The sequence below is a fragment of the Octopus bimaculoides genome, chromosome 13, assembly GCF_001194135.2.
Source record: "Octopus bimaculoides isolate UCB-OBI-ISO-001 chromosome 13, ASM119413v2, whole genome shotgun sequence".
Lineage (NCBI taxonomy): Eukaryota > Metazoa > Mollusca > Cephalopoda > Octopoda > Octopodidae > Octopus > Octopus bimaculoides.
Window position 1 is genome coordinate 394114 of NC_068993.1, and position 10629 is coordinate 404742.

The 10629-nt window shown below is 33.7% G+C and overlaps 1 protein-coding gene across 5 annotated transcripts in view; it reads right to left on the minus strand.

Moving 5' to 3' along the window:
* Positions 1–1070: 1070 nt before the first annotated feature.
* LOC106871438 (E3 ubiquitin-protein ligase MARCHF4) overlaps positions 1071–10629 on the minus strand; it is a 59712-nt gene continuing 50153 nt past the window's right edge. For all 5 annotated transcript variants that reach the window (XM_052972284.1, XM_052972282.1, XM_014917895.2 and 2 more), the window contains 2 exons: positions 10053–10142; positions 1071–3010 (listed from right to left, as the gene is read on the minus strand). In XM_052972284.1, the coding sequence (XP_052828244.1) occupies positions 2648–3010; positions 10053–10142 (453 nt within the window). In that variant the 3' untranslated portion in view covers positions 1071–2647. The remainder of the gene's footprint in view (positions 3011–10052; positions 10143–10629) is intronic.

Below are 10629 nucleotides of genomic sequence, written 5' to 3' on the forward strand. Positions count from 1 at the left end.
AACCCCTCAAAACAAAACAAAAAAGGCTCTGAAGAACAACGGCAACACTGTAGTTGTGTCCTGAAAAAGCATTCCATATTATTGCAGATCCCGTGTTTATTGTTTAATCATGATATACAATAACATTTGTTTAGGTTAGTGTGAATGAAAGCTGCCTTTTGAGTGCATAAATATAATGCATCAAGTTACTCTTCAGGAATCTAGACAAAGTTCAGAGAAATTTGGTTTGAAATGATTGTTTTTTTTTATGGGTATTTTTTTTTTGTGTTTTATTTTTTTTTGAAAGACTGAGATTGTGAAGCTTAACAAGGATGTAGAAACCATATTTCTTAGTTATGTCACTGAGAGTTAAGTCTGAGTATTTATATGTGTGACAAAGAAACCGTTTCAAAGCAGAAAGCAATAACAAAATACCAAATGTTTTAGAATTAGATAAAAAGGTTGTTTTCTTCTTTCATTGCAAACAGTTTTTCTTTCTGAAACATTTTGTTTGATATCGTTAAGAAATCCTATAAAACCAAGTTGTTTATATAAAGTCTGAACAGATCTTCGTTAGGGCTGTATAACTCATCTTTCCTCCTCGTTTCTCCAAACTTGGATATTTGTGTCAAAGAGGTAAATGGTTTTAAAATAAGGGCTATGTAATTAGCAGAATGTAATAATCGCAGTCTTAATTATCACGTTGAAACTGAAGATGTAGTGTGACAATATATAGATGTTTGTGTGTGTGCATGCGTGCCTGTATCTATGTTCATTGAATAAGGACTGAGTTTACTCATTCGTTTACAAGAATTAATTATAGCCCTCAAAAGTCTTTCTTTGATCACTTATGTTCATTAGTTTTGATATTATATTGCTAATCAGTGTCAGAAGATAAGCTGGTATGTTGCTTCCTCTGATCCAGTCCATGCCAGACCAGCAGGAAAAACAGTTTGTAAAGAGAAAATATATATTTTCTAGATGTATGCAAATGCATTCAGTTTTTATAAGATGGCATTCTATAAAGAATAAAGAATACATATTTCATGCAATGAAATATTTATTCTTTTATGGCTCTGAAGAGAGAGGAAAAAAAAAAAAAGAAACATTTCCCCATCAGTTTCCTATTCACAGCAGACTAGAATGCGTGCGAATAGAGATGAGGTGGGGCTGACTTGATATCAGTTGTGGAAGAAAATAAATCCCATGTTGGGGCAATTCTAAAATATTTTCTAGTTTGAATACAGTTCTCTCTTTCCTTCTTCTATTGCTTCTTGAAAGGACTTTACACACTTTCCTTCTGGAATGTCCTTCAGATACTTTAAATGTTTGCTCAACAAATTAATTGTGTATCACAACAACACACCAATCAGTCACAATGTTGTCAACAGACAAGTCTCACTTGAACACAGAAATAAATTGTTACACTTAGAACATGAACCTTCTTCATTATTGGCACCATAGGATTTTACAGAGTTTGGGTGGGGTGGGGGGAAACATCAAGAACCCATTTTGAGGGCAAGTATGAGATCAACAAACCCATAGCAGCAAAATACCTGAAACACATCTTGGAAGATTTCAGAAAGTCTTTGAGGCTAAGAAGAAATTAGAGAACTGTACTGAAGTCAGAAGAGAAGGAGTTCACTTTTAAAAAGGACATTATAGAGTTTAATGGTTTATTGTAAGGATGAACCAGCCTAGAATTTGTTTAACGATAGATGGACATACAGACAGGCAGATAGATAGATAGATAGATAGACATGGCTTTAGGTATGATTTCACTTTTAGCCATAAAGATAGTTTTGTAAGAGCAGAGTGGGATGGAATAAGCAAGAGCCTTTATTCCAGTGGATTGTTTAGTTGAGTGACTCAACTAGTTTAGCTGAGTCACTGACCTAATCCTCCTCCTCTCTCTACTCCCTACCTAAAAAGAAATCATATTGGAAGTCTTTTATTTGCTAGTCTTTTACTAACAACATCTCAGTCAGGCCAGTATCTATTAGCAAGCTACCAAAACTAAATGCTCCCTCGGATTATCCCCAGTATCTATTTCATAAACATATGGCTTAAGAATAGAAATAGTAAAATAATAATAATAAACTGTTATAATAAGTAAAACTAAGTTTGTCTTAATGAAACAGACAACTCAGGGAAATAAAACTTAACAAAAAATGCCAAGAGAACTAAGTTCCCCTAACAATCTCTTTAAATATTCCTGGATAACAATTCTTGTGATTTATTCAACAAATTAATTATTGAAGTTATTTTCCTAAAATATAAACACACTATTAAAAAAAAAAAAAAAATAATAGTAGTAGTAATAACAACTCTAACTTTGAGATAAGGTCTACTTAATGCCTTTGATTAATTCATAGCAAATTAAATTCCAACCCATTGGTAATAAACATTTGAAAAATAATGCATTATTTTTACAAATGTTAACACATAAAAATGATAGAATTTTATGAACATCAGACAAATTTGTATTTAAATGTGAAAGCAGAGAAAAAGAAAAGCGATTAAGAAGCCAGAGCTCTCCACAGTATCAGGTATGAAGACTTTTTTATAGATTATGTTTTCGTATCAGTTTGAATGAACTAGAGTGCAATTTGTTGAGTAAATGCTTCCAAAATAGGCTTTTAAGTAATCATCGTCATAAATTCTATGTTTATACATACTGAGGAGCAGTAAATGTTGGATCATTTTGCTGGTCATAAGGATCAATTTCCCATTCGGTGTTTTGCATAATAAATTTCACAAACAGTTTGTAAATGGTGTGTTTAGCTTTGATTTCTACTGTCATTGCAACAAAGAACGAAACAAAAAACATAACCCCAGATGACAACGTTATCACTTCTTCTGTGGTGAGTTTCACTTTATTTTTGGTACTTTTTTGTACCTGTCCATTGTCTGAAAGAAAACACATTACTGTTGCTACTGCACAGGAGATCATAATCAGCAAATTGATGAAAAACACTGCATGTAAACATTTATCTTTCCCACTGACTCGTGGCCATTGCCAGTTGTGCATCTGAAACGAAGAAAGAAAGAAAACAAAACTTTAATATTTAAAAAAATAAAAGGAGACGCATTTCAAGAAAACTTGACATCAATTGAACGTACAATTTATAGAAAATTTTACAGCGACAAAGTTAAATAAATGGTGAAAACAAATGCTTAATTTGTCTACAATTTAACCTTTAATGTTAATTCACCTACAATTGTTAATCATTAATCTTCTTACAAAGAAATTTGATGTAGAATAACAGAGTCAAGTTGTATTTCTTTAAGGAGGATTCAATGTTAACAACAAAGACAAATATTTAGGTTGGGAATCCAGCCTTCTGTTTCTTTCCCCTGAGACATTGAAAAAGGGTTGAATGCTTCCCACCCTTTTTGATTAAGTTATTAAAACACAGAAAATGCAACTGAATGTACTCTGACCAAATTCTAACTTGAGGAATCTAAAAGAACCAATGGAGTTCCAAAAATGTAAACCTTCCTTGTTTCCATACATCAATAACAAGTTGTTAGGTTCTGATAATCACAAAGAGTCTAACATCAACTCTTTTCTTACAATGGTTACGTTGAAATATTCTGCTGTCGTTTCAATTAATTTTAAAATTCAGAATTGCCATTGACTCTTCTGAGTTCCTCTGTCCTTTGTTGGTCTTGTTTTTAATCCCGTGGGGTGTTGAAAATCCACCCTCCTCACCAAGCAAGCTTAGTGGGGTTGTTGGTTTAGTTGCTGACTATTCAATGGTTGCATGATGCCACTTGTTAATCATTCTAGGTTATTATTTACTTGTTAACTCTTATAATCATACTATTACTACTATAATTCCAACCTTATTATTTATTTGTTCACTACTATAATTTCATTATTATTACTAGAGGTCCCATAATTGTCTCCCTGATTTCTTTAGACAGTAAATGATAGCAGATTAACGTGGCTGTTGGTTTAGCTGCTGATGTTGCTGTGGCGCTATTACTATTATTATTATTATTATTATTACTAAAGACAGTGAGCTGCCAGGCAAAATGCTTAGCGGTAGTATTGTTGGCACACTGGGCAAAATTCTTACTGGCATTTTGTCCATCCTAGTTTTGAGTTCAAATTCTGCTGAGATCGACTTTGCTTTTCATCCCTTCAGGGTTGATGAAAAATGTACAAGTCAAGTACTGGGATCAATGTAATTGACTTACACCATACCCTGACATTGCTGGCCTTGTGTCAAAATTTGAAATCATTATTTTTATTATTATTCTGAATGAAAGCTGCTATTCAGTTTTGTTGTAGACCTTGAGAATAAAACAGTGATAGGTGATAGAATATAATGATTGTATATACAGCATACGAGTGTGTGTATAAAACTTATAAACCAGGTATGCTTCATGTAGAACACTATTTAAATATCAATTTAAGATAGAAAAAAGCCAACAGAATTTGAATGAATTACCTACTGCTTACCAAATGACTACATTTCTAGCTTTTGTGTTATTCTGTTAATAAACTGCTACATATAACACACCTTTCACTCCCTATCTAAGACCCTTTATCTTCCTGTAGTAACTTTTGAAATTCTAAGTTCCTTAGTTTTCTCCCCACTAAATTAAAGAGAATTATTGGAGGGAATTATCAGACTGACACATAAAGAAATAAGATGTAACGAGACAAATATTTGGCTAATTGCCAATATTCTGCAACAGCAACAACAAACAAACAAAAACTGAATCTATATTTTGCAGTAGCATCTGAATCTAAAATAGATCCACTTCTATTTGAAGCCAGGAATATTCCATTGTAATATAAAGCTTATTCAGAAAGTTATTTCACATATTCTCACTCAGTTCTCGACAATTTTTGGTTACTATGGTAGTTTACCATGGTAACAGAAACACATTCCATCTGTTATCCGTGGACTCAATATAAAACACTGAAATTACCATTTTCTTTCCTTCCAAAAGAAAATGTTAGTTTCTAAATATGTTAATGGCTCACATATTTGGGGGCAGATAGAAGCTGTCTTGGCACATTTTGGAAATAGTCAAAAAATTTATTAAAAACAATATTTATATAACTTATAATAATACTAATTATTATTAACATTTTTCTGACATACAAAATCTTTTATATTAAAAAGAAATATTCACTTTTATCATCAGAAACCAAAATTCATATTGTCATTGTCATCATCATTTAATGTCCATTGTCCATTTGTCCATGCTGGCATGGGTTGGTCAGTTTGACTGGGTTGGCATGCCGGAAGGGCTACACTAGATTCCAGTCTGACTTGGCATGGTTTTCTATGGCTGGATGCTCTTCCTAATGCCAACCACTCCAAGAGTGTAATGGGTGCTTTTATGTGACACTGGCATGGGTGCCAATTTGCATGACACCAGTATCTGCCACGACTGCAATTTTGCTCAGCTTGATGGGTCTTCTTCTCAAGCACGACATAATGCCAAAGGTCTGTCATTGCCTCCAAGAGGTCCAACACTCGAAAGGTGTTCTTTACTTGCCACCAGCACGGGTGCACTTAGCTTGACAAGTCCTCTCAAGCACAGCACATTGCCAAAGGTCCTGGTCACTAGACATTGCGTCTGTATGGCTTAAAGTTCGAAGATCATGCTTCACCACCTCGTCCCATGTCTTCCTGGGTCTACCTCTACCACAGGTTCCCTCCACAGTTAGAGATTGGCACTTCTTTACACAGCTGCCCTCGTCCATACACATCACATGATCATACCAGCACATTTGTCTCTCTTGCACACCACATCTGATGATCTGCTTATGCCCAACTTTTCTCTCAAGATGCTTACTCTCTATTGAACAAACACACTGACGTTTTACATCCAACAAAGCAAACTAGCTTCATTTCTTTCAAACTTACGCATATTCTCAGCTAGTCCATGTTTCACTGCCATGCAGCATAGCTGTTTGCACACAGGCATTATACAATCTGCCTTTCACTTTGAGAGAGACCCTTTGTTGCCAGCAGGAGTAGGAGCTCTCTGAACTTTGCCCAGCCTTATCTTATTCTCACAGTTATGCTCTTGGAATATCCACATCCACTACTAACTTGGTCACATAGATAATGGAAGCTATCTACTACCTCTAGCTTACCCAACTGGCAGTTGATGGAGTCTATTTTCTGCCCATTTTCAGCATTTATTGTACCTGTGCATCTTCCACATACAAAATTCTCATATTTTTCATATTTTTTGAAAAATGCAATTTTATTATTTTGGGGGAGTCACATCTTATGGCACACTAGTGTCCAGTGACACATAGAGAAACACTATTGTAAATTCATGGGGCATCTAGCCACATCTCATGGCACACAATTTGAGAAGAGTCTCTCTAAATAAAGCAGTGAAAATTAATGTTATCAAAGTAAAAATATGTTACAAGCTGCTTTAAATATAATTTATTGTACATTTAAATCTTCATTTTTCCTTTTATTTACAAAATGTGAATTTGAATCTTTTATTATTACAACAGAGAGGGAGAGATTCTCCCCATCTTTCTACTTCCATTCTGTTATCAAAACAGGTTTCATCCTTCATCATTCACAAAACTCTGTTGTTCTTTCTTTCTCATCTGGTTTTGTTTTCTTTAAAAAAATACAATTTCTCAAACCACAAATTAATGATTTCTCTCAAAATAACAACACAACACTAAACAGAATGATGATGTAAAGAATAAAAGAAAACAATATTTGATTGCATAAAATAACATTTTATGTTATCAAGTGTTGTTGGTGAGTTTTATTGCGAAAACAGAGAACAAACAATCAAATTGTAAATCTATAATTGAACACCAATATCACTGAACAGCAATGGAATTTTCAACATCAAAACATATGTAGCAGATATAAATAATTCAATTAGAGATGGCATCACACATAGTACAAGAGTTTACCAATGTTAATTTATTTTGAGTCCAATTACAGAATTAGAGTGGCAGAACTAAAATGTTACATTATCACCATCACCCCCCCCCCCCTCCACTGGGATCTTTGTTGAACTTGATTTCTTTGCAAACATTGGACTAAGCACCCAGTCCCTTCTTTGTTCACATTCACTTTGCTGATTTGCAAACTAAATGTTAACCACATCAATCTCTGCTGATTATCCCCTCCCGTGCTGTCAGGAATAAACATGTCTTGGGTACTACCCACTCGTGTCAGGAAGGGACGAAAGGATTTTGAGCACTGTCCTGTCTACTCTGACTAACTTACAATGAAAGAATGAACGTCAACAAAATAATTGATGGTGGCCACATATATCTATATAGATTGGTGGATTAGATCTTTGAAGGCAATGGTAAATATAGGGTATTTAAGGAACAGCTTAGGAACTGCACATATTGTATGTGTTTTAACTGGATATAGTGTTAGAGAAATATACTGAGGCAAGATAAAGTTTACAACACCAAACGAAAGAGCTTCCTTGTCATCATCATCATCATCATCATCAGCATTTTAATGTCCTCTTTTCCATGCTTGCTTGGGACAGATTCTCTACAGCCAGATTCCCTTCCTGACTCTAAGCAAGATCATTTTCCCTAGGTCAGACATGTTTTTGTAGAATGTTGGAAATGAATGACATTCTTTGTATGTCAATGATACACACAACTGTAAGGTAAGGAGATACAAACATAAACACACACACACATGATGGGCTTCTTTCTGTTTCCATCTATCAAATCCACTCACAAAGCTTTGGTTGACCCTGGGGCGACAGTAGAAGGCACTTGTCCAGGGTGCCATACAGTAGGACTGAACTTGAAACCATGTGGTTGGGAAGCAAACTTCTCAACTCCATGGTCATGTCTAAGCCTTGTAGAAAATGAATTACAGTGAGTTTTGAATTGCTGTGAAAGAGTGACAGCTTTGGATGTGTATCTGTTTGGTGAGAGAAATTATCGAGGCTAATGTTACGATTGTAAGAAGGGTGAATCAGAAACAGAAAGAGGTGAAAGAGGAACTATTAGTGATATCAAGTGAGAAAATCAATGATATCTAACAGAATGTCAGCAGATATCTAACAGATATCTAACAGAATGTCAGCAGCAGCATTTTTCTGAGAAAAAATGTGAAATTTCTGTTGCCAATCAGTATTGAATTCACTATCTTCCATTTAGCATTCAGTCTTCATTGGTAATAAGAAAAAAAAATATTATAGTGAAAGTCATTGAATAAGAAATGGGAAAGATTTGTATGAGAGAACTCACAACTAATAAAAGACAACTTGGCATTGAATCAAGTATCTGGATTACACACCTCCAAAGGATCTGGATTACACACCTCCAAAGGATCTGGATTACACACCTCCAAAGGATCTGGCTATGAGAAATCTAAACAATCTACTTCATTCATATCAACTAAGAGTAAATTTTCAATAAATTTTTGGAGGAGGTGAATGGTGCCTATACTTTTTTAAAAAGTCCTACTTTTCACAATTATTATTCTTTAACTAAATTGAAAATACAATGAAAATCAAACTGAGAATGATTGCTTGATCAATACAGACAAGAGTTATAAAAACAATTATTAATATCTTTACAACACACAAGACCACAAAATAAATAATGCTAATTATCAATGCATTATGTAATATATATATATATATATAGCTGTAAGCAATCTCTCATATACACACACATTGTATCTTATAAGCACATTATATTTTATAAATATTTGCATTTCTTATGAAATATTGTAAGTTTGAAGGAGTTTTGCTTCTTACAAAATATATTTAAATAAATGATAAATACAACAAAATATGGATGTTAAAGTAATTTATTTTTAAAAGTATCCTTTAAAATATATTCACAACCAAAAACGAAAATACAAAAGTTTCACATGCCGAATAAAAAAAAATGCTCAACAAATATGTTTTAAGAATATTTAAAACTGACACCAACAAATGAAGTTGAATCAAAATAGTAAAATATTGGTCAACAATCAACAATATAGTTTTAAGAAATAACAAAGAAAAATTTTATTTCATTTAATGCCGAAATTGCAGATGTTTCCTTAAAATAATAACATTACCACAAGGTTGTAGTGAAGAGTTCCAAAGACACAGTTGCAAAATTTCCCCAATTCTAAATCAGACATTCTACTCCAAGCAAGAGACACAGCAAACTCCAGCCCTCACACTACCTGACTGACATCAACACTATCGACAAGCCAATATTGTATTCCTAATTAGTTTTAATAACAATTTTATTAATCTTAAATGATGTAATGGGAGGTGTAACAATATAAGAACAATATTCCTCTCTCTGACAGAGTCCACCTTTGCCCACCTCTACTGAAACCACCAGGAACCTTGCAACAGACTGGACTGTGGATAAAATCTAACATGCTTAGACTGCACTCAATACAAAAACATTACATTTGTAATGTTGTTGTCAAATGGGGAGATGTTTGGTTAAAGTGGAACATCTAACAGTTTGACAATATGCATGTTACAGGTCCATGATCATGGATGAACATGGATAAACAACAACAATTACCATAGCCATACCACTACTGTGTAAAACTACTACTACTACTGCTGATGCTACTATATTACTGTTGCCTCTGCTACTACTATTATAGTCTCATTTTAAAGCAACTGAGTATTTGATTCAAATACAAGATAGCATAGAAGTAGCTGGTTCATTAACATGTTTGCATTCCATTCAGGGCTCCGGTGCCATGTTGCAAGTTTAATCATGCTGTGTCTGATAGCAAGAGTTAAGGTGTGGCAGGGTATGTTTTTCCCTGTGCCATACACATTGATGCTGTAATACAGTATTAGGGACCAAGAGTCCAGAGATGTACAACAGAGACTCTACAACAGAATATGGAATTTACATCAAACTGTGATACAGTTCCAATGAATATAACAATGAATGTTTTAAATGGTTGATTTCACTCTTACATTAAAATAAACAATAAAAACTGTCTGAATTTCAACCAATTGGTTTCAAACCAAATCACTTGATTAGCAGCAGTGAAGCACAGACCGAAAAACACAAGTCTTGAGTGAAGAAATATCAAGAAAGTAGGTCTTACCTTAAAACGTTTGTGTCTGTGAAATTCATAATGACATAACTCACAGCGAGGGGGTTTCTTGGACTTTTTAGTAGATATTTCAATCCATTTCTGTTGAACAATAAAAAAAATTTATTCTACATAAGGTTTAGTTTATAAGCTATATTCAGAGTGATCTTAAAAGAATAAAAAATATTGTTTTGTCATAAATGAATATATTTTAGTTCAAATATTGAACAAATTTCAGAAATCAACAAAAGTTTCAGGTACAATAACTAAGATCACATGATCATATCTACAGAATTTCCTTGTCTAAGAAACTAGGGATGATGGTTTGTTTCAATAATTAGTGAGTATAAACAGTTTTAAAATGGAATAAATTGATTTGCTGTGTGGAAGAGGTAATTTCTACCATTTCAGGCAGTACTCTACTCTACAGACAACTAATACATACACAGCACCCTCAGAAACTATCTTCTTCCTATAAAGGGTTCCAGCTGAAATGGATTTTTTTTTTTCATCTTATAAAGGGTTCCAGCTGAAATGGATTTTTTTTTTTCATCTTATAAAGGGTTCCAGCTGAAATGGATTTTTTTTT